The sequence below is a fragment of the Embiotoca jacksoni genome, unplaced genomic scaffold (genome assembly GCF_022577435.1).
Source record: "Embiotoca jacksoni isolate LCO1_2020_lvr unplaced genomic scaffold, fEmbJac1.0.p SCAF_34, whole genome shotgun sequence".
NCBI classification, from domain to species: Eukaryota; Metazoa; Chordata; class Actinopteri; family Embiotocidae; genus Embiotoca; species Embiotoca jacksoni.
This window is the reverse complement of record NW_027185386.1, coordinates 938,058-960,417: the sequence shown is the minus strand read 5'-3', so window position 1 is coordinate 960,417 and position 22,360 is coordinate 938,058. Positions and strand designations below refer to the sequence as shown.

The 22,360-nt window shown below is 43.2% G+C and overlaps 3 protein-coding genes across 8 annotated transcripts; 1 reads left to right on the top strand and 2 right to left on the bottom strand.

The window, feature by feature from the left end:
- Window positions 1-230: 230 nt before the first annotated feature.
- ddx42 (DEAD (Asp-Glu-Ala-Asp) box helicase 42) lies at window positions 231-7,466 on the bottom strand. 3 transcript variants are annotated; one of them, XM_069165550.1, is made up of 18 exons: window positions 7,396-7,466; window positions 6,476-6,691; window positions 6,194-6,344; window positions 6,031-6,092; window positions 5,583-5,619; window positions 5,044-5,196; window positions 4,812-4,916; window positions 4,479-4,598; window positions 4,214-4,390; window positions 3,964-4,092; window positions 3,758-3,857; window positions 3,616-3,663; window positions 3,416-3,513; window positions 2,860-3,136; window positions 2,521-2,747; window positions 2,311-2,421; window positions 2,038-2,154; window positions 231-1,557 (listed from the first exon to the last, which is right to left on the bottom strand). In XM_069165550.1, the coding sequence occupies exons 2-18, from the start codon at window positions 6,682-6,684 to the stop codon at window positions 952-954; spliced, it is 2,727 nt and encodes a 908-aa protein (XP_069021651.1). In that variant the 5' UTR covers window positions 6,685-6,691; window positions 7,396-7,466; the 3' UTR covers window positions 231-951. The 3 variants fall into 3 exon arrangements, with proteins under 3 accessions (XP_069021651.1, XP_069021653.1, XP_069021654.1); XM_069165552.1 differs by having other exon boundaries at window positions 6,476-6,686; window positions 7,396-7,414; XM_069165553.1 differs by lacking the exons at window positions 5,583-5,619; window positions 6,194-6,344; window positions 6,476-6,691; window positions 7,396-7,466 and having other exon boundaries at window positions 6,031-6,097.
- A 52-nt stretch (window positions 7,467-7,518) lies between these two features.
- strada (STE20 related adaptor alpha) lies at window positions 7,519-18,186 on the top strand. 4 transcript variants are annotated; one of them, XM_069165545.1, is made up of 13 exons: window positions 7,519-7,636; window positions 8,858-8,919; window positions 9,318-9,375; window positions 12,290-12,318; window positions 13,807-13,909; window positions 14,163-14,284; window positions 14,438-14,546; window positions 14,650-14,773; window positions 15,120-15,291; window positions 15,621-15,725; window positions 15,832-16,085; window positions 17,098-17,140; window positions 17,519-18,186. In XM_069165545.1, the coding sequence occupies exons 2-13, from the start codon at window positions 8,908-8,910 to the stop codon at window positions 17,672-17,674; spliced, it is 1,287 nt and encodes a 428-aa protein (XP_069021646.1). In that variant the 5' UTR covers window positions 7,519-7,636; window positions 8,858-8,907; the 3' UTR covers window positions 17,675-18,186. The 4 variants fall into 4 exon arrangements, with proteins under 4 accessions (XP_069021646.1, XP_069021647.1, XP_069021648.1 ...); XM_069165546.1 differs by having other exon boundaries at window positions 8,802-8,919; XM_069165547.1 differs by lacking the exons at window positions 8,858-8,919; window positions 12,290-12,318.
- Window positions 18,187-18,635: 449 nt separating this feature from the next.
- On the bottom strand, window positions 18,636-21,177 carry rnf113a (ring finger protein 113A). The gene is made up of 10 exons (XM_069165549.1): window positions 21,033-21,177; window positions 20,396-20,475; window positions 20,204-20,302; window positions 19,922-20,029; window positions 19,668-19,777; window positions 19,485-19,591; window positions 19,284-19,373; window positions 19,099-19,192; window positions 18,913-19,019; window positions 18,636-18,825 (listed from the first exon to the last, which is right to left on the bottom strand). Exons 1-10 carry the CDS (start codon window positions 21,136-21,138, stop codon window positions 18,758-18,760), a joined length of 969 nt encoding a protein of 322 aa, XP_069021650.1. The 5' UTR covers window positions 21,139-21,177; the 3' UTR covers window positions 18,636-18,757.
- Between the last annotated feature and the right edge of the window lie 1,183 nt (window positions 21,178-22,360).

Genomic DNA, 22,360 nt, shown 5'->3' with positions numbered 1-22,360 from the left:
GACACACACACACATTAGAGAGCACAAAGAATAAATATAAAGATGCTGCAGTTGTACGTCTTCTTTTGTCTTCACGGTGATCTACCACATGAATGTTGCTAATAAAAGGACAAAATCAAACATCAACTTCAGAAATATTCATGAAATAATTTAAGGGAAAAAGTGTCAGATGTTTAGTAGGAAAAATATTAGGGACAAAGTTTGGATGTCATAGAAACCAGATACAAAAATTGATGTCAAAGCAGTCTTTTTAATCAAAACTTTTAATTTTCCATGTGAGTGAGCACTTCCCTCTCGAACAAAAGTATCTTCTTGAAAAACATTTCAGACCGACTAAATGCCAAGAAAAAGGCACTTCACTAAAACCCGAATACAAGACACCAAAAGAGCTATATGTGGTTGTTTTGACATGCACTCGAGTGATCCTCACAGAGAGCCTTCAAAAAACTAAATCAAACAGTTCTGAGTTAGCTTCGTAGATTAACAAAATGCAAACATACAAACACACTTGGCAAATATCCATCGAAAAAAAAGCCTCAGGTTTGCAAGCACAAAAGCATGTTAGGAGCTCAGTGAGAATAATAAACGACAACAACAACAACAACAACAACAACACATCTTAACTTGTTTACTGACAGCAGGATTTATTACAGCTCTATTGCTCGATCCTATTGACTTACAGTAACAACGGTCTGAATGGTATATGTACAGTGGCTGTTTCTGAGCTGCTCTAATTGATGTGAACAAACTTTGAAGCTCCGACCGAATCCGAAAGTCCTCACCAACCTGAGAGGAGCATCAGTCCACTTCCTGTGTCCAAAATCCCGCTGCAGCTCTGTGCTTGTGTCAGCCTCTGATATGCTCTGCTATCTGCCTACACAGACAAGCTCGGTATGGAGCAGTTGGTTGCACATATTATTCTATCGATGTGTTGATCTTTTTGTTTTTTCTTTAGTTGTCCCATCTGCTCTTTCTACGTTTCGGCGGCTCGGGGACGGCGAAGCTGTCGTCTCCTCTGTCCCTCCCCTCTCCGCCGCTCCGGTCTCCTCCGTCCCTGTCGCTCCTCCGATCCTCTCTGTCCCTCCTGCTGCCTTCTCCGTTACGACTGTCGCCGTGGCGACTGCTGCTGCCGCTGCCGCTGCGATCCCGGTCACCGTAGCGGTCGCGATCTCTGTCTCCGTGGCGATCTCGGTCTCCGTAGCGATCCTCGCTGCTGTACCGCTCGCTCCTGTCGTTGTGGCGGTGGTGGCTGTCCCCGTGGCGGCCCCGGTCCTCCCCGTGTCTGTCCCGGGAGCTGTCTCTCTGCGAGGGCGGGGCAGGCGGAGGGTAACTGGGCTGTGAGTTGGGCTGGGTGGGGGGCACCGAGCTCAGGGAGCCCGCGCTGGTGAAACCCGACATGGACAAGGCTGCACTGTGGGACCGTTCGGAGCCGTTGGCAGCCTCTGTTGGCACAGAGCTCAGGCTGCCGGCGCTGGTCCAGCCGGAGGAGCTGTTAGACTTGGTGCTGAGCTTTGGAGGGCCGCTGGATGCAGCCACAAAGTGGCTCTTATACTGAGCCTAGAGAGGAAAAAGGAGACATTGAGAATAAGTGATTCGCTGCCAGCGAGGCGAACGAAGGCACGACAGAGTGAAGCTTTTATTGCCTCGTTAAATAGAATGACCAAACTGATCTGCAGGGTGGGAATCAACCATTATCTTCTCCAAGTGGTGAAATTTGTGCTTTTGAAAAGTTACTTTGGGGCTTTAGTTCTTTTTTTATCATTATTCTGCAGAGAAAATGTGAGTGACTAGTATGTGTAATTCAGTAGAAGAATATTTACAGGTTAAAACAAAGTAAACTTTTGAGACAAATTAATAATTATTTACTCTAAAAGTTCAGAATGTGCCACTGGATTAAAGAAACAGAATCGAGGGATCTCAAACACAACGTTTTGAAGGTAAATGTAATAATTTAAAGCAGGAGAACGTGAATTACACACTGCTGCAGAGTATGTAAACAAAATCAAGAGGAAGAGAAAAATGGGAACTAGGTAGCACCTGGAAGGCTTGTTTCATTGCAGACATGCGATCCCCCATCGCCCCGCTGGTCGGTTTACTGTAGCCTTCAAAGCTGCTGGAGGACAACATCAAGCTGCTGCTGCTGCTGCTACGGTCCTGCAAAGACAACACACGTACAGCTTCTGTCAGAAGGACACGTCTCTGTATAATAACATTTCATTATGTAGAGCTTAATATCTGAATTTAGAGGTGTAGGGAGGAATATCTGCATTCTCTTCGTTTACTTTACAGTCTAGTTAATCAGTAACTCACAGAGCTTTCAGCCCCCAGGCCCGGTCTCTCTTTGTAACCAAGACCACCTCCTCCGATGTTCAGCCTCTTCCCTTTACCACCCTTGAACCTCGATTTCCTGAACCACGGATTCTGAGGAAAACATACAACAGATAAAAGTTTAAAAAAAAAATATTCACTCCAAAAAGCAACGAGTTCAGAGCAGTTAGTGTTTTATTTAGTTTCTCTCACCTGCATGGCTAAATCCATCAGCTCCTTGGAAACAGCTTGATTCGCTCCCTCCAGGTTTCGCACCAGGTCTCCAGCGAACGTGGTGTCTTTGCTGGTGAGGAGGGTGTAAGCCAGGCCTTTCTCTCCGGCGCGACCAGTTCGACCGATCCTGTGAGTGTGCGTGTCGATGTCTCGAGCCACGTCGTAGTTCACCACGGTGCGAATGGACGGGATGTCCAGACCACGAGCTGCGGAGGAATACAAAAATCACGTTTAAAGAGATTTTGTTACTCAGACTTAAAACGTCACTTCACAGAGCAAATGCCGGTCCCCGCTTCTTCTTCTTCTTCTTCTACGTACCAGCTACATCTGTGGCCACCAGAATGGGCAAGTTCTTCTTCTTGAAGTCACTGATGACCTTGTTCCTCTCACTCTGGTCCATGTCTCCGTGCAGGAGGCCCAGGCTGTAGCCCTCCTGCGTCAGGTTGGTAGCCAGCTCCTCGCAGTTGGCCTTCTTGGTGACGAAAATGAGGACGGAGCCGGAGGAGGTGAACTCGACCAGCCGCCGGGTCAGCCAGCCCCATTTGTCTGAACCGCCGAGCAGCATCTCCACCAGCTGAGTCACGTCCTCATTGGCCTTTTCAGAGAGGATGGAAATAAGTACAAAGCAAGTTTATACATTTTAGTGACAGAAGGTTTTTGCTGCCTCGCGTTGACAAGTCATTCGTACTTTTCAATTCTGAGCTTCAAGTACCAAAAGACCTTAAAAGCGTCTTCAAAATACACATTTTCCATTTTGTAACAACATTTTGAGGGAAATTAAACTGTATTTATTCTGTAGCTCTGAATTTATAAATCGATGTATTTTATCACGCTGAGCGTAGACATGCATGCTCAAACAAATCATTATATTTACCTCTCCGATGTCTCCCTGCACCACACGGATAGGATCTACTAAGATGTCTCTTGCCAGCCTCTCTATCTTCTTTCGAAACGTTGCGCTGAACAGAAGAGCTTTGAAGGAAATCACATTAAGTCAAATGAAAACAGTCTGTAGGTTGCTGTGGTAATTATATTAAAAACAACTTAAAACATTAAAAAAAAAACATCACTTACTCTGTCTGTCTGGGCGAACATGGCTGGCAACAGAGCGAACCTGATATTCTAATAAGGAAAAATCAAAAATAATTTGATTATCCTGTAAATTAGCTGCAGTACAACAAAAGCTGGTTTAGAAAACCTGATGACGCCGACCCACCGAAGCCCATATCAAACATGCGATCGGCCTCATCGAACACCAGGTATGTGACCCTCTGCAGGGACGTGGCCTTCTTTTTAACATGGTCAATCAGACGACCCTGTGCAAACACACACAGGAGTAATAAGCATCACCTTTTTTTGTAACAGTGTCGAAAGGTTTTGTTTTCTCCCACAGGAACCAGGAAAATGCTAAAGGTTTCTTACTGGAGTGCACACCACGATCTCTGCTCCCTCCTGCAGAGCCTTGGCCTGCTCCCACATGCTGCCTCCTCCATACACAGCCACAGAACGCAACGAGTAGGCTTTCCCAAAACGCTTACACTCTGCATGGATCTAGAAATTATTAAAAGTCATAGACATACGCGAGACAACCCGGTTAATAATGTATTTGTTTTAGTTAATAAAACAGAAAATAGCCTCGACACCTGGACAAAAACCTCTCCATTATTTTTACCTGCTGACAAAGCTCTCTGGTGGGGCACACGATGACTGCGATGGGTCCCTCTCCGGCCTCCAGCTCCTTCTGGTCCATGATATGAACCAGCATTGGCCAGATAAAAGCTGCAGTTTTACCGCTGCCAGTTTTTGCGATTCCAATCATGTCACGCCCCGACAGAGCAATGGGGACACCCTAGATAACCCAGAACAACCAGGATGCCTCATTCCAATAATTCCTCATTCGATTTACAATTGTGTCTTTAGAGTGACTTGCACTGTACCTGACACTGGATCGGAGTGGGCTGAGTGTACTCGGACTTTCGGATTTGGTGCATCAGCTGCTCATCAAAGTTGAAGTGGGCAAAGCTGGTCGAAGGTTTTGGAGGTGCAGCACCAGATACCTGGGAAAGAAAGGTGGAGAAAGGGAAACAAACAATATTAGGAAACGATGACAGACAAAGAGTACAACAGGTTATACTGTATACTGTGATCTTCATTTCATAGCTAATGTTGCTGGAAATATTGAAAATAAAATCTGATCAAGAATGGTGAAAAATACAAATGTCAATTCAACATTTATGTAAAAATGTGCTTTAATTAAATGACAGACTTACTCGCAAGTTCAGTTTCTGCCTCAACTCCAACACTTGAGTCCCAGTCAGGCTGCTGAGCTCCTCGTGCTCATTGTAAAAGTTTTTCTCAAAGGGTGGGTAATCAATCTACAAAAGAAATGACAAAACGGGCTGAAAAAGTCACAACAAAATAGTTTACATCGAGAAAATGTTGATGCATCGATGAGAGGACACTGTGAAACGGTCTGTTCTCAATCAGCGCTGCCAACTGCACCTCTGAGTGGTCAATAGGAGGAAGCGGCAGGATGATTTTCTTGGTGATCGGGGCGATTGGGTTCCCGTCGCTGTCATAGTCAATGTTCTCCTCCTCCTCTTCTTGGGTCAGCCCGGCTGTGGGATTCTCTGCCATGTAGCGGAAGTAGGCTTCCTGCAGAGAGTACGGCATTTCATGTGAGAAACCGATCCGGTGTGCAGCTTACTACAACCTTCAGGCAAGACAAAAGATACCTTAGAGGAGACATTCAGCATCATCAAAGAAGGATACATTCACAGAATAAATATGGTTCACAATCTGAAAAATCAACACTTTTCTCACATGCTAAGAGACTTTCACACTTGCTACATGAACAAAGATAATCTGGCACAAGAAACGTGACTCCAAAATAATGATCCTAAATGCAGCCTGCATGGTCACATAGAGAGGAAGGCGGGGGGTGGGGGGTGGGAGGGGTTCTCAGATCAGAGAGGGGTAAGAAGGGAGGACCTCTGTGATCAACAAAGGAGTGGAATAAGAACGGTGGAGGGCTCACTCACTTGTTCATCTTCTTCTTCAATGTCATCACGAATACCCCTGAAATGACAAGCGGAGAAAAAAAACTTCCCTGCGGCTCGTTCATACACCAAAGACAGCCCACACCCCACTCTGACTAAGGTCGCTCTGCTTACCTGACAACATTTATTCAGCCAACACAGGCACTGCTGGATGGAGAACGTTTTCGTCCCAATCATTGGAGAAACTTAAAACGAGCAGCTATGTAAGGCTAAATAGTTTTTACAAATTTAAGTCATGTTTAAGAATACAGTTAATGTACAAATAACCACTATAATAACCTGACAAAGAGGCGTTATATGATTGCAACCAAAGTGTAATTCAACTGTGGTCAACCCTTTTATTTTTCTCCTGGTAAAATAATTTTCCTGACAACTTTCCTAATTTAAACACCTAGTGGAGACAAAAAAATAAGCAAATGTAGAGTCTTACTTTGCTGACTTTTTCTCCTTTTCCTTTTCCTCTAGTTTCCTCATATCTTTAGCTGCTTGAGTCTGAAACAAAAAAACAAACAAGATCTGTTAAAAAAAAAAAAAAACGAGCATTTGGACATTTATTCTAGTTTGTTTCTGTGTAACTGTGATTCTCTTCTCACCTCAACCTCTGCCATGAAGGCATCCAACGGGTCGTCTTCACTGTCTGAGCCGCCACCAGACTGCATCTGCTGCCGTGTAGGGGAGTTCTCAGCTGGGATGTACGGCAGATCCACGTTGCTGCTGGACTCCTCTTCATCGTCTTCAAAATACCTTGTAGAAAAAAAATAAAAAATACCGTTTCACATTCGTCCAATACCACAAATTCACTGTACATGCTTCTCTCAGGATTTGAAACGAACTTGTGCATAATTGTAGGTGAATGTGAGAGACTTGGTACTCACGCATTTTCCTCATCAAAATTAGCTCTTTTTGTCCCGATTTTGTAGAATGATGGGAGCTGCTGGTTCTTCCCATATCCACTTGGCCCTGTAGCTCCGAAGGATGTGTGAGATTTCTGAGGAAGTTGAGGCTCCTCTTTTTTCCCAGCAAGGGAAAATCCTCCGAAGCCGAACCCTCGCTTCACACCTGGACCACCTTTGCTCCAGTTCATTGCTGCGCTGTGAAAACCAGAAGAGAAGTAAACCTTCCAAGTCTTAAAAATATGCATTTAATTAAAGGTACTCCACATTAAATTCGACTCGGTGCTTTTCTGATTCATGAAAACATCTCTTCAGCTGCCATTCAGTCAACATGTTCCTCTTACAACTGAATGTCGGTAGGAAATGAGAAGCCCTGACTGAAACCTTGTTTTTGGTTATTTTGCAACTAGCTGTGCAGGTTAAACATAAGACGAATGTTGCAACACATATTCATAATTCACGGTACGTTTTCATTACAGTCGACGATGACGCGCATATTTCTCAAATATCAGCAGCATATTAATCAGACGTATTTTAATTGGAGTTCCGTTAGCGCGAACACGAAGGCTGAGAAACTGACGTAACCGTAATAAAGCTATTTATCTATTAGCTACATACAACGGCATCACAGTAATACAGTATTAGGATTCTCTTGCAAACCAGAACAGCTGTTTTAGATCACAATAATTTGACAATAACATTTTTCTGGTCATTATTTATCTGAACAACATGTTAGCGTTAGCTCCAGGCCGCTATAAGGCCGATATGGAGGAGTCGACGCTTCTCCGTGAAAGTGGTTCACTTCGAGGCTCTCACGACCACGTGCACTCCACAGAAACATTTTATATGGACTGAATGGATAAATAACTTGTTAAAATTAATAAAAAATACTATTTATTTACCCGTTTCTGATGCCAGTAAAAGGTCCTCTGTTTTCAGTGGCCCCAGCTACGCTTGCGTCATCCGTGTGCGCAAAATGTATTCGTCAATTGTTTGTGTTGTCATCAGTGCTCGACGCGGCGCTCAGCCGAGAAGCGGAGTGGAGAGCTGTCAAAACATCGCGCCGGAGAGGATGGCTCGCTGAAGAAGTCCTAAAATACAAGATTACCCCAGCCAGGAACTGTTGCTCTAAATTTAAAACAGGTACGTTATTAAAACCTTTTAAATAATGACGTTTTTTGCTGTTGAAATGAGACAGAATAGCCTCTTTAGCTAACGGTGTCCACTAATGCTAGCTGCTAGCTCCGTTACGAGCTGAGAACAAAGATGTTCAACAACCTGCTGTGAAGGAGGATTTATTGAAGTCTGAACTTCTGAAGGAGGATTTATTGAAGTCTGAACTTCTGAAGGAGGATTTATTGAAGTCTGAACTTGTGTTCGTCTCCTCCAGCTCCTCCGTTTGCTCTCGGTTCAAGTCAGCATCTCGGTTTGCATTGAAACCGTCATTATTTCCAGCGTTGACTGGTTTCAATTCTAAAATCAGCATTTAACAAAGATATCATCATCTTCTTCATCATCTTCATCATATATTTCTCACGCAGCAGCACCAGAGGTCATCCAGCTGGCACACTTTACTACACAATGTTTAATTCTCCCTTTACTGAGCAATCATAACTTCTGTTCATCACAGACGAGGAGAAAACAAGTTGTTGTGTTGAGTCACCAAAACACGTGAATGTCAGATGTTGTGTATGTTCTCCAGATGTGTTGTGAATGTCAGTTGTTGTGTGTTCTCCAGATGTGTTGTGAATGTCAGATGTTGTGTATGTTCTCCAGATGTGTTGTGAATGTCAGTTGTTGTGTATGTTCTCCAGATGTGTTGTGAATGTCAGATGTTGTGTGTGTTCTCCAGATGTGTTGTGAATGTCAGATGTTGTGTATGTTCTCCAGATGTATTGTGAATGTCAGATGTTGTGTATGTTCTCCAGATGTGTTGTGAATGTCAGATGTTGTGTATGTTCTCCAGATGTGTTGTGAATGTCAGATGTTGTGTATGTTCTCCAGATGTGTTGTGAATGTCAGATGTTGTGTATGTTCTCCAGATGTGTTGTGAATGTCAGATGTTGTGTATGTTCTCCAGATGTGTTGTGAATGTCAGATGTTGTGTATGTTCTCCAGATGTGTTGTGAATGTCAGATGTTGTGTATGTTCTCCAGATGTGTTGTGAATGTCAGATGTTGTGTATGTTCTCCAGATGTGTTGTGAATGTCAGATGTTGTGTATGCTCTCCAGATGTGTTGTGAATGTCAGATGTTGTGTATGTTCTCCAGATGTGTTGTGAATGTCAGATGTTGTGTATGTTCTCCAGATGTTCGATCATCAGTGACAGAAGGAGACTAACCAGACATCCTCATCCCCCTCCAGATCCTTCCTGTCCGTGTTTCCACCATCACATGTAACGCTCAGGAGGATCCATGTCGTTCCTTGTAAGTGTTGACGAAGCGTCTCCTCTTTCAGGATTCAGACTTTACAGGAGAAGGGATGAAATCTAGAACCCAGAAATACGTCTAATTTAAATGTTTTAATTCATATTTCCATTGAAGGTTGTTACTGGTTGAAGAGGGTTAAACCGTCTTGTAGTTAAATGTGTCATCAGTTCTTACAACCCAGAGAACAACTTGCAGACAGAAAAGAGCTTAAAGTAGAGCTTTCTTTGACTTTCTCTTTCACACGAGATATAGAAAACGTGTAACAGCTGCAGATTAGTTTGTCAGCATCTTTATTCAACAGCTCTAAATGTCTTTCTGTGAAACCTTTCCTTACTTTTGCTTGCGTTTCTCTCTCTTTCCCCCCATGCCTCTTATTAACCGTCTGTGTCTGTCAGCGTTGGGTATCTGAGAAATTGAGTGTGGAGAGCCTGCGGGATTTGGAGTTATTTGGAGGTGAGGTCAAAGGCCAACCAATGTACAACAAAACATAAAAACATCTGCACCCCCAAACTACACGTTAAACTGCTTCATCAGCACAAACAGGAAACAAACATTCAGCTCTGAGTGATTACACGCTTTGCTTCTCAGATTTACAGTTATGAGAGTTTTCCATCCACTTAATCTAACATTTTATTACCGATCTCAAATGTAATTACCTTATTATTTATGTTTGCAACCATAATTTGTTAGATGGCACATTTAAAATCACTTGCTCATAATGTTTGATGTCACATATAGAAATGTCCATTTTGTGAAATGCTTCTTGTGAATTTGTTTATCTTGCTTGTTAAATGGTTGTTTACTTCCAATATTTTATTTACGAATGCACATAAATCGGACTTTATCTTTGCGGTGAATTGCAGCGGCACATTTCACATCAGCTGTAATTATAAATGTACACTGGACATGTTTGTAAGTGGATTTCCTCTTTAGTATCATGAACTGCAGGACAGCAAATAATAACCGTCCAAGTTCCATTCAGTCAGTTATATTCAACAAACACAAAGTGTAAAACCTGAGCACAACAGAATAAGAGTGAGGATATAAACTGAATTCCCTTTATTGAGTTTGTTTTTCCTCCTTTTTGGAAACAATACTGTTATTCATGACTGAAACTTAAAGCCAACAGCGACTTCTTTGTCAGATGCAGTGAAACTAAAGTTATGAGCCGGTTCCTTGTTTTGCAGAATTCATCACAGACTTAATTCAATGGAAACATTCAGGAGTGTTTGATATGTTGAACTCTGCATTACAGCAGCAGCACGTTTGTGTTCGACAGAATATAATAATAATGACAAAAAACTTTATTTGTAGAGCACCTTTCATACAAGAAATGCAGCTCAAAGTGCTTCACAGCACGAGAATTACATGCAGTGTTTCACATAAGAACAGATATAAAGGAACATTTAAAAATATACAAAGGAAATGAGATGCATAAGAACCGATAAAATGCATAAAATTAAACGCAAATAGAGTTAAAATATAAAATAAGCAACATGCATTTTAAAGGCGCGGTAGTTGAAGTGCAAGAGAGCTTCAAGAGTAGCTGGTTCAAGGCTGATGTAAAGAGATATGTTTTAAGCTTTCTTTTAAAAGTATTAACTGATAGCTTCCCTGATATCTGCAGCTAGTTTGTTCCACATCTTTGGAGCGTCGCTGACAAAAGCTGAATCCCTAATTTTCTTCCGGCTGTTTGCTGTGAACCTCCGATAAACCAGCAGCAGATGATCTCAGTGTTTAAAGGCTCATAGTTCACCAGAGTCAGAGACGTAACTCGGTCCGAGCCCATTAAGAGCTTTGTGTGTGAGGAGGCGGAGCTTAAAGTCCCTCCTGAGTCTTACAGGTATCAGAACTGGACTGATGTTCTCCTCTCGGTTCTGGTTAAAACTCGAGCTGCAGAGTTCTGGATGAGCTGAAGTCTCTCTGTTGTTTATCAGAGTTTTCCACTCACTTGATCTTACTCTTGTCCAACCGCGGTGTTTACGTACATCACTTCTGTTACCTATAGAAACAGAGCCAAGCGTTTGTATAGCGAGAGGTAATTTTCATTTATTTGAGTGGCAGCTTTTCCTCTTCTGGTCTGACAGTATATTAATACTTTGCCACAACAGAAACTGTAAGTTGGCTGTAGTTTATGGACGTGTTGCGGTTTTAGTTCGGTTATGGGATGTTGGGGATTTTGTGTGTCTGTCCTCCAGACAGATCAGATTGAGAATAATTTGAATGTTGATCCAAGGAAAGCGGATGTACTCTGTGATGGACACCAACCACCCTCCATTCACAAATCCCCGTCCTGTGGACGACCGGGCGGTCTGATTTTATGGATATGGCCTGTTCAGAAGAGTTAACATAAACAACCGGTCAAAAACAAGTGAACTACATTATTCTGATATAATAATCTGCTTTTACTATCAATGTTACTTTTGAAATGCTCTGAAACATTTGAAGCATTGATCACCTGCCAAAATCTCTTCTTAGTCAGAGGTTATATTTCTAAGAGCTGACTGGTAGTGTTCCTACTGGGAATGATGGTTTATTTTTCTCTGTGATATTGTCCAGCAGTCACTTTGAAATCATTCAGAAAACATGGTTTTGAATAACAAATGTAGAGGAACCACCGTCTGCGTGTGAAACGTGTGTGAAAGGGTCATTTCCAGGCATCCTGAAGCTAAACGACATGTTCGTGGCTGCATTACTGGTTTGTTTAGCTTTTAATTGTCATGTTTCTCCTTATTTATGATGAGTATAATTTTCTAAATATTACTTTTTTGGGCTTTTATGCTTTCTTGACTGCAAAAGTGGGGATAGACAGGAAATTTGTGGGAGACAGATGGGGGGATGAAACACAGTAACGGCCCAGCCAGCGCTGTCGACGGTGGCTTCTGTAGTCTAACCACCAGGCTGTCAGGCTGCCTCTATTAGCACAATCATTTCGGCACATTATTGAAGTTTCTGTGTAATTACAGAAAGCTGCTGGGGTGGATTTTGCTTTCTTTTCTTTGCAAGCTTTGCCTCATTTTCATTTCATTGCATTTTAGTTCATTTCTGTTTTGGCTTCGCTCTGTTGCCGTACATACGAACATTAAACGTGGAAAGAACCTGCAGGATTTAGCTCGCTTCTCTCATTTCCCTTGATAAGAAAACATTTAATAAGTCTTTTTAAGCAGAAGTATGACTACACTAAACGGTGCGTCACTTTGTGGGTGATTCACTGCAAAGCTCCTGGTGTTGATAGATTCTGGGAACTCTGAATGCAGCGAACCGATCGCTTCCAGTTCAAGAGCTTCTTCTCCAAACACAGATCCTTCTCTTGTTCTGTTTTTGTGTCCATGTTTTTATGTCATATGATGTGGTTTTTCTACCCCAGAGCAAGCTCAGGGACTCTCTCACAGGAAAGTAAGTGTGGTACTCCTGTCACTGCATCATCACCCCCTCACACACACCCCCACCCATGTGCCTTTTTGTGTATATGCGTGCATGTATGTACACGTATGTGCGCGCTCAGATTTATATTTAGCTGAATCCACGATCCCCCTCCGCCCCCCCTCAAGGCTTTGCACAATTACGAATGCATGAGTGTCCAGTTCAGGACACACGCTGTCCACGCTCGTAGCTCAGAAGGCCTTTTTTCAGCTCGCTCACTGGGGAGCTTCTGTCGTGTCGAGTTTACAGTCCTGGAGGAGAAGCGCTGATTCTCCCATCCAGCCTGTTTGTTTACACGGTTTATGTCTGAGTCTTCGGTGTGCTGTTAACATGCTGTGCTCCAGGCAAACTGGATTTTTGATGTCTCCTTGTAACCCCACTAAAATGTTTTTTCACGAGGATATGTTGTGTCGTGACACTTTCCTGTCTGTGCTGACAGCCTGTCGTTGAGTTGACGGTGAACTGTTGTCGTGTCACTTTGTGTCCCTGCAGTCTGTAGATGCTGGATGGAGTTCCATGTGTTCAGCTTCTGCAAATGCATGGCGACCCCCCCCCCCCCCCCCCCGTCAACATCTGATCACCGTGGCAGTGTTTAACGTACCCCGCGTGATTAGATTAACATTTGCAGACGTTTCCTTGAGGCGACGGCTGCCAAAGCATGTTTTTGTGTGTTTAATGTAAAGTTAATGGCGTCCGTCCACATACGGATGAACTCTCGGTTTTTATCTGTGACGATACCTTCAGAGTTGTGCGCTCCTGATCTTGATCTCGAAAGTCATCTCCGGCCTCGTAGGACACAATCAGGCTCACGGAAGTGCCCCATTCTAATTTCGAATGTGTGTCTTCGCACTGGTCGCCATGGAAACAGTCCAAATACTCATTCATCTTTGACCTCATTTGCCTCCACAGCTTGCTACTGCAATCTGTCCATTTCCATCACTTCAGTGGAGATAGACTGATGGAATTCAGGAGTCCTCACTGACGAGGATGTGACAGCAGTTTTTAACTGAGCCTTTTTATTTACCCGTATTTATTTGATCTTCTGTTTATAGAGTAATATTGTTATTGGAAAAGTAGATCATTTAAGAGTAACCTTATGTTTTTCCTGAATTCTGCTCTGTAACTGTCTGGGGCCATAAAAAAAACAACATTTTCAGGGTTTCTATTAAGTTGAACTATAGTGCTGCAATGTGTTTTAATTATTTTCCCTGCAGCAGCTTCTTGTATTTACTGGGATAGTTTGACGGTTAGATTTTGCCAATATGTGTTTCTAATGGCTTCTGTTGCTGTGAGTCATGCTAACGCACCTTAGTAACGCACCTTTTCTAACAGATATCACACATAAAGCCTCTGGTAGTCCCTCACAAGCCCTTTGGTGCAAATCCTGAACTGTAACGAACAAAGAAGGGCGTCAGAGCTGATTTCCTTCCCCCCCCCCCCCCCCTCCCCCTTCACCTCCAGGCCCATGAGGACAGTCAGGAGAGTCTGACCTCGTTCCGCCGTCGAGACACCATGGGCAGCTTCCTCCCTGACAGCAGCTCGTATGAGCTCCTCACTGTTATCGGTACGTAAAAGAAAAAACACCTGGACTCGGCTGCTTGTGTCGATTTCAAGATATACAAGAAAACAAACTGAAGCATGCAAAGACCTCAAAGTTTGTGGCATTTATGTGAATTTGGGGTATTTGAATAGTAAGTAAAAGTATTATTGCTGAGTTGAGAGTTTCTTTGGTATTTTAGGACATTTATCCAACATACATATTTAAAAACCAAAGACCTGAGCATAAAAGCAACGAGTACTTTTTTTCTGTGTTTTAGGTCGGGGCTTGGACGATTTATTGACTGTGAACCTGGCTCGATACAGACCCACCGGGGAGCATGTGGCCATCCGAAGGATTGACTTGGAGTCATGTACTAATGACATGGTCACCTACCTGCAGGTCTGCATCGTCACTCCATCCCATCAGTCTGCATGACTCAGCTCTCCCGTCTCTGGTGTCTGTGTTCGGATGACCTCTCCTGCCTTCGTCTAATTAAATAAAGGATGTCATCTGGACACAATAAGGTGTAATTTCCTCTCCTCTTCCTCTCAGGGTGAACTCCACGTTTCAAAGCTGTTTCACCACTCCAGTATTGTACCTTACAAGAGCGTCTTCATAGCTGAAAATGAGCTGTGGGTCATCACGCCCTTCATGGCTTACGGTAAGAAAATACACCAAAAACCTGTCAGCTCAGCTTCTGTGTAGTAAAAAGTATGTGAGCGATGAAGCGGCCTCACGGTAATCTGTGTCTGATGGGTTTGCAGGGTCGGCCAGAGATCTCATCTGCACACATTTTGCAGACGGCATGGTCGAGATGACGATCGCATACATCTTGCTCGGCATGCTGAAAGCTCTTGAATACATCCACCACATGGGATATGTGCACCGGTGAGACTCGCTTGCACAGGAAATGAGTGTTAAAAGATTTTTTTATATTTTCAAGGCAAAACAAAGGATCAAAATCAAGGCTTCCATTCCACATCACATCATTATTTTAATTTTTATATTGTTAGAAATGTACTGATTTATGTATTTATACAGTATTTTTTGTTTTCTGATTTATTGGTTTTCTTTTGTGTGTTTTTTTTTGCTCTGTTATTTCAGGATGTGTTGAATTAGATAATAATCAAACCGCACCTTTATTTTAATCACAGGATAATATTATTTAAAGGAACATATCAGCGAAAGCTAACTTCAGGTCAGTGTGATATTCAGTGTGTCATCTGTTTTGCAGGAGTGTGAAGGCCAGCCACGTTCTGATCTCTGCCGACGGGCAGGTCTGCATGTCCGGCCTGCGCAGCATCTTCAGTCTGATCCGTCACGGCCAGAAGGCCAAGTTTGTCCACGACTTCCCCCAGTACAGCGTGAAGGTGCTGCCCTGGCTCAGCCCCGAAGTGCTGCAACAGGTACCGCACTCCTTCACGCTGTCCAACTACCAGGGCCGAGGTTTCATGTCCACATACCGGTAGTCATAACAACGTTAGTAACTCGGGTGCTGATGTTGATCAAGCGATGGAACTCGGAGTATTTACTCATGAAGGTTATCGCTTCGCCCTCCTCCGTGTACATTCAGTCGGACAACGCTTTGATATCCTCCGATATCTTGTACAATACTGTTTCATACCGTCTCTGCCGCCTTTTAAACAAGTAATTTAAATGCTGTTCTGCAAGCCAAAGTTTCAGGGTTACAGTTTTCTGTGCAGTTGTTCATTTCTATATGAACGGTTTCTGTCAGAATCTGCAGGGTTACGACTCTCGATCAGACATCTACAGCCTCGGCATCACAGCCTGTGAACTGGCCAATGGACACGTGCCCTTCAAAGACATGCCGGCCACGCAGGTGAGAAGAGACCCGTCAACAACCCACCTGTTCTGCTGGGGCAAAGTTTAATTTGTTCAGTTGTCTATCAGTATACAGGTGAACTAACATTAGCTCCCCTCCTCAGATGCTGCTGGAGAAGCTGAACGGGACGGTGCCGTGTTTGCTGGATACCACCACAATCCCCCCGGAGGAGCTGTCCATGAAGCCGTCCCGTTCCGGTGCCGACTCGGGGATCTGTGAGGGTCCGGGAGCCGGAGGGGTCCGACACTCTAACGGAGAGCCTTCCTCCTCGTCGGGAGGACACCCTTACAACCGCACCTTCTCCCCACAGTTCCACGGCTTCGTTGAGCTCTGTCTACAGCGAGACCCGGAGAAGAGGTCGGCCGAACCCGAAGCAAAACGTTTCATTTAAACAGACGTCCGTTAAGTCCCTTTCTGTCAGCCAATGAGGTGACACAGAGGAATGAGGACAGCCCTTGTATTTGCAGTTTAATGTAATAATAATAATAATAATAATAATAGTAATGATAAACTTTATTTGTAGAGCACCTTTCATACAAGAAATGCAGCTCAAAGTGCTTCACAGCACGAGAATTACATGCAGTGTTTCACATAAGAACAGATATAAAGGAACATTTAAAAATATACAGAGGAAATGAGATGCATAAGAACCGATAAAATGCATAAAATTAAACGCAAATAGAGTTAAAATATAAAATAAGCAACATGCATTTTAAAGGCGCGGTAGTTGAAGTGCAAGAGAGCTTCAAGAGTAGCTGGTTCAAGGCTGATGTAAAGAGATATGTTTTAAGCTTTCTTTTAAAAGTATTAACTGATAGCTTCCCTGATATCTGCAGCTAGTTTGTTCCACATCTTTGGAGCGTCGCTGACAAAAGCTGAATCCCTAATTTTCTTCCGGCTGTTTGCTGTGAACCTCCGATAAACCAGCAGCAGATGATCTCAGTGTTTAAAGGCTCATAGTTCACCAGAGAGTCAGAGACGTAACTCGGTCCGAGCCCATTAAGAGCTTTGTGTGTGAGGAGGCGGAGCTTAAAGTCCCTCCTGAGTCTTACAGGTATCAGAACTGGACTGAACAAGCTCGGGTGTCTGTGAGACATCCCTGTGCACAGTTAGTGAAGCGGTGTCCATCTCCCAGCAGTGGTTGTTGTGATGGACAGATGGTAGGCGGAGCTAATGCAACAGGTGACACTGTTTGGATCTCTGGGAAATGAAGTCCAGAAATCCAGCTGCATTTTGTGTTTAACACCAAAGGTGCCGCCAAAGAGAACGAAATGGAGATCATCGAGATTGTTACTTTAAATTTTGTGAAATGTGTTTTAGAATAATTAAAGATCAAGACACTGACTATTTTCCCTCTGTTCTCCTTCAGACCGTCGGCCTCCACTCTCATTGGCCACCCCTTCTTCAAACAGGTGTGTAAGATAACAGGGAAATCCTGACATTGTCAATTTTATAAACAGTTTCTATTATTTTATTAGTACTATAAAAATGTCTTACATTAAAATGCTATTTCCTTGTAAATTTTGTTTGTATAACATTCTAGACTTTCATCAGGTTTTTGTGGCATACTGGGAAGTACTTTTCTAAAAAAAAGTAAATAAACATGTAGATAAATCTCGATATTCCAGATAAATGTAGATTGCAGCCACTGTTGAACACCAACTTGTCTAAATGCTCGGCACTCCCACATTTCACTTTGAATATAGAAAACGTGTAAAAGTAAATATTTTAAATGATTAAATATGATGTGGAAAATAAGTTTTGTCGTCCACATGTTTTGGTTCTCTCAGCTCAAACGCCGACCCTCGGAGGCGCTGCCCGAGCTGCTGCGGCCGGTGTCGCCCATCACCAGCTTCGAGGGCTCCCAGCAGCAGGACTCCCCCTCCGGCCTGGCCAGCCTGGAGTCCGGTCTGAGCCACCTGGAGGTGGACGACTGGGATTTCTGACAGCGGAGGACTCTGTGTGGAGACACTCGTAGGGGTTCTGATGAGAAACTCTCTGAGCAGACGGGAGATTTGTTCTCGTAGCGGTCTCCTGCTCAGTCGTACAAATCTCGAACTTAAAGGAGTTGCTGCTCTCAGACGGAGGTTAAAAGCCAGCAGCCATCTTGCCTCTTTTTGATCTCTCTCTCTCTCGCACACGCTTCTGTTGCACTGCACTGATGGCCTCTCTCTCTCTGACTCTCTCTGTCCCTCTCTGTCCATTTCTGTCCCTCTGTCCGTCTCTCTCTCTCACACACACACACACACACACACACACACACACACACACACACACACAAACACCTGTTTACAGATTGTACTCACACATTATACAATCCCCTGTAGCCAAAACACAGCAGGACTCCTCTTTTCCTCCTGCTGTCGCCAAGGTGTCACAGGATGTAGATTTTAAAGTTTCTCATCAAACGGATCACTGGGAAGCTGCTGCTGAATATTCAGGGGGGGGGGGGGGGGCACTCTACCTCTTAGTGTGAACATGTGTGCACGATGTGGCCCATCTGCTCAGCGAGACCACCGTCAGGGTGCACGGTGGCCCTCGGAGACGACCAAGAGTTCCCTTCTGCACCGGACGGAGGGTTTTGCGTCGGCTAAACGAACAGCACGTCCACACATCAGCTCTCTGCCTGCGTTACTCTACAAACCGCCTCCTTCAGGCGTCTCTTTCGTTGCACAGGTGAAGATTAACACCTGTTACTTTAACCTTCAAAAGCATACAACTACGTATTTCCTCCCAACTTGCTGTGTTGCTCATGTCTAAAAGTGAATGTTTTACTGGTGCTTGTTTTGTCTTGCATGTACGTTTGAAAGCGAGAGGCGAAGCAAAAGTGTTGCAAATATAAAACTGGACTTTTAACATGAAAACATATTTTACTTTAAGTTGAAAGCACCACGCAGTGAGACGACAAACCATCTACAAAACTTCTTTAATTCAAAATTTACACAGACAGACACATCAGGGGGGGTGGAGGGGTGGGGGGGGGATGTGTGTGTGTGTGTGGGGGGGGGGGGGGGGGTGTTCAGATGTTGCTAATCTTCCTCATCGGATGGTGGCTGGTCTGTTGCAGCATTATGTTTCTCCATCTTAGCCATCAACTCTGGAATAAAGAAGATAAAAACCAACATGAGTGGAATCACTCGCGGTTTTTTTCAGTGCATGAATTTCTTGGAAGTAGTCTGCTTACCTTTAGCGGGGTTGAAGACTCCGTTGGTCTGCGTGTTGCACACGTAGCAGCGCTTGGACTTGCGGTAATGCTGGAGGGCACAGGTCTCACAGAAATAGTGCTTGCACCTGGCAGACGGGGAACTCGTTAACACGCTGCAGCTGGTCATGAAACAGAAATGTGCACGGTGAAGAAAGAAAGTCGTACTTTGTGATGATGGGATTCTTAAAGGACTCGCGGCAGATGAAGCACTTGAAGGGCATGTCCTCGTCGTCGCTGCTCACCTCGTAGTTCTCCTCATCTGGATGGAAACGCAGTGTTCAAAGAAGGAGCTCATGTACAAAGAAAGAAAGAAAAAAAAGAAGATTTGAACCCCGCCTCCTCTTGCTCACCGTTGGCTCCGTACCGGCCCTCCTCCAGCTCCCTCTCAATCTGCCAGCCGTGTTTGTAGTCCGATCTGTCGTGGAGGAACTTGCAGCTGTCTGATATCGGCGGAGAAGAACATACATCAACGTATTAACGTATTAAAATGAAAAAAAGTTAATCATTCAACAGATTGCTGATGCTTTAATCGGCCAAATTCTCGTACCCACCTCCAAACCCGCAGAAACCAGTCTCCTTGTAGTCTTTGCAGATATCGGGCTGGTAGTCCCACCTGACTGTGGCTCTCAAATGTTCGGGGGCCCTGATTGGTCCTTTTCTGTGAACCAGATTCATACCTGACATTTTAGGATCCATCAAAGTGTGCGATGACCGCGGCTCTCCTCGGTGCCTACCTGACCATGCCGGAGGAGGCGTTTCCCATCGTGGTATCTTTCGGCTTGATGAATTTTTGGTAGTTGTTGATGCCGCGGTAGATTTTATCATCTTCTTTACCCGTCAGCTCCTGTTGAAACAAATAATATAAGATTCAAGTATGATTACTGGACATTTTGTTTCCCCCCATGATGTGTAAGAAATCAGAAACAAATATATGAACTGATGAAAATGTAGAAGACACGAGTTCTGTAACATAAACGTTTTCAATCACCTCTTGGATTTTCTGACTCCTCTCAAAAATGGCCTGCGCGTCGTTGTCTCTCTCGGTGTCCAGCTCGTACGTGGCGGTTGCACCCATGTCGTCGGGTCCCTCCGGTTTCTGTTTGAGATCAGGACAGTCGAAAGTCAGAAAGATTGGAATTTGATCAACGTAGCAGACAGTGAAAGCACAAAAATATCTTAAGGAGACGTGTTTCTGATCCCCATTCCCTGACCGGCGTGTTGAAGCTTCGGCCTTGTAGAAATGCAGAATGAAAGAAAAGCGTGAACTCACCGCTGAGCGCGTGGACTTGTAGGCGACGGTGACCTTCTGGTCTTCTTTCTCACCTTCACTTTCACTGGAAGACGCAGCGTCTCGCTCCACTTTCTTAGACTGCGCAGAGAGAAAACAACAGTCACACAATAGTCTCACTATTAAACAAACAAAAAAAAAGGCTAATATATTGTCAGTGTTATTGTTGTTTACTCTTTGAATCATGGGGTTGACTTTAGCGTCTTTCTTGTCTCTTCTGACCACAGAGCTCTGGTCCTCGTCACTGTTACCATCTGAAAAAGGACATTCACACATTTCTATGTTATTACAGGGTTGTGAGCGAACAGTCATAGTTCAGGTTTGGTTTTTTTATCACATGTTGCAGCTTTTTCTGAAACTTTTACACGATATGTTAATAATAATAATAATAATTATCAAAAATGATTTGAAGTTGCATGTCTTTAAATCAAAAACACATTATTTTATTGAGAGGATCCCCGACTGTGAGAAAAACTCAGTTATTAGGTTGTTCAACATTATCTGAAGCATCTAGAAAACAGAAAATGAGAAAAATGCCCAGACACGAAATCTCCAAATTCCGAGGGACCCTGAACGCAGCACTACTGTGGTAAATGGTTTTAACGGTCGCAAAAAGGTGACGAGCTGCTCTCAGATTTATAGTTTCTCATCCGCACGTCGAGTCGTGACACGTTTGGCTCGTGACATGTAAACAGCTGCTTTTATTTACACATAATTCAGGAACACACAAAGATGAGTTAGTTGGTGACGGACGTTTCACGAGCGCTGCCAAAGCCGCACTAGAAACGTTAACTAAATATGACATAACTACCTTTGTCGCTGTCGCTTGCTCTCCTCTTTCGCCCGGAGAATTTCTTTGTCGATTTTTTGAACAGAAAAGTACAAGAGCTCGCTTTGGGTTTGTCTGACTCCGCCATCTTGCCGCTCGTATGTAAATACCTGTTGTCGCCACAGCGCCCTCTGGTGTCTCGGAGTCAACAGCTTCGTCACACACGGACAACTGCACAACCACTCCGTCCATCATTCAGATATTTTAAAGCTTAACTCGTTTTACATAAGAATGCATTAAATGTTCCCGTGAGGACATGCAGGCGACTACATAGAATAACGTTCACGTTGTAAGATGTCAAATGCTCAAAAACGGAGGCTAATTCATAAATATCACGAGGATGACCTTTCACCCTGCCAGATGTTTGTTCCAGTTGTTTTTTTATGGAGCATTGAACTGGTGTAACATGTGGTGTCAAATATCTATACTGCGGAAAAGGCCCTAAGAATTGTTAATAAGGCTGATTGTGATGAACCAATGTACCCACTCTTTATTAAATATAATGGTTTAAATTGTATTGACCCACTTTAAAATGCTACAAGTAATGTGTAGTAATGTGTAGTAATGTGTAGTAATGTGTAGTAATGTGTAGTAATGTATAGTAATGTGTAGTAATGTGTAGTAATGTATAGTAATGTGTAGTAATGTGTAGTAATGTATAGTAATGTGTAGTAATGTGTAGTAATGTGTAGGAATGTATAGTAATGTGTAGTAATGTATAGTAATGTGTAGTAATGTGTAGTAATGTGTAGGAATGTATAGTAATGTGTAGTAATGTGTAGTAATGTGTAGTAATGTATAGTAATGTGTAGTAATGTATAGTAATGTGTAGTAATGTGTAGTAATGTATAGTAATGTATAGTAATGTGTAGTAATGTGTAGTAATGTGTAGTAATGTGTAGTAATGTATAGTAATGTGTAGTAATGTATAGTAATGTGTAGTAATGTATATAGTCAATACAAAACACTTCCTGACTGTATGCTGGGTTTTCTTTTTATATATACAACAAATTATAATAAATAAGAGTTGACAAAACATCAAATGTGTTCAATAGTTGTTGTCTATGTTGCTCTGTTGAGACATGCATGAAAAAAAACACATGAACTAAAAAAAACAACCAGTTACAACTTTTGTTTTTGCTTGTTGTTTGTTTGTCATTTGATGGTTTCCAAACAGACAAAAACATCAACAGCTCTCTTGATATTGCAAGCAGATAAACACAAAACCGTTTTTTGTTTTTTGTTTTAATTAATGAAAGATGTCTTTTTGAGTCGTGTTTACTTCTGAAAAGCTTTTGAGCGTAAGTTTA

What these genes read in the sequence shown, in the direction of transcription:
- ddx42 (XM_069165550.1), bottom strand. Translation starts at nt 6,684, where the DNA reads ATGAACTGGAGCAAAGGTGGTCCAGGTGTGAAGCGAGGGTTCGGCTTC. An exon ending in TGCAGGGAGACATCGGAGAG is followed by an intron (nt 3,137 to 3,415) that starts GTAAATATAATG and finishes CTCTCTGAAAAG; the next exon opens with GCCAATGAGGACGTGACTCA. An exon ending in GGTGGCCACAGATGTAGCTG is followed by an intron (nt 2,748 to 2,859) that starts GTACGTAGAAGA and finishes ATTCCTCCGCAG; the next exon opens with CTCGTGGTCTGGACATCCCG.
- strada (XM_069165545.1), top strand. An exon ending in GGATTTGGAGTTATTTGGAG is followed by an intron (nt 9,376 to 12,289) that starts GTGAGGTCAAAG and finishes TTTCTACCCCAG; the next exon opens with AGCAAGCTCAGGGACTCTCT. An exon ending in AAGACATGCCGGCCACGCAG is followed by an intron (nt 15,726 to 15,831) that starts GTGAGAAGAGAC and finishes TCCCCTCCTCAG; the next exon opens with ATGCTGCTGGAGAAGCTGAA.
- rnf113a (XM_069165549.1), bottom strand. Translation starts at nt 21,138, where the DNA reads ATGGCGGAGTCAGACAAACCCAAAGCGAGCTCTTGTACTTTTCTGTTC. An exon ending in GGAGTCAGAAAATCCAAGAG is followed by an intron (nt 19,778 to 19,921) that starts GTGATTGAAAAC and finishes TTGTTTCAACAG; the next exon opens with GAGCTGACGGGTAAAGAAGA. An exon ending in TGGTTTCTGCGGGTTTGGAG is followed by an intron (nt 19,374 to 19,484) that starts GTGGGTACGAGA and finishes CGCCGATATCAG; the next exon opens with ACAGCTGCAAGTTCCTCCAC.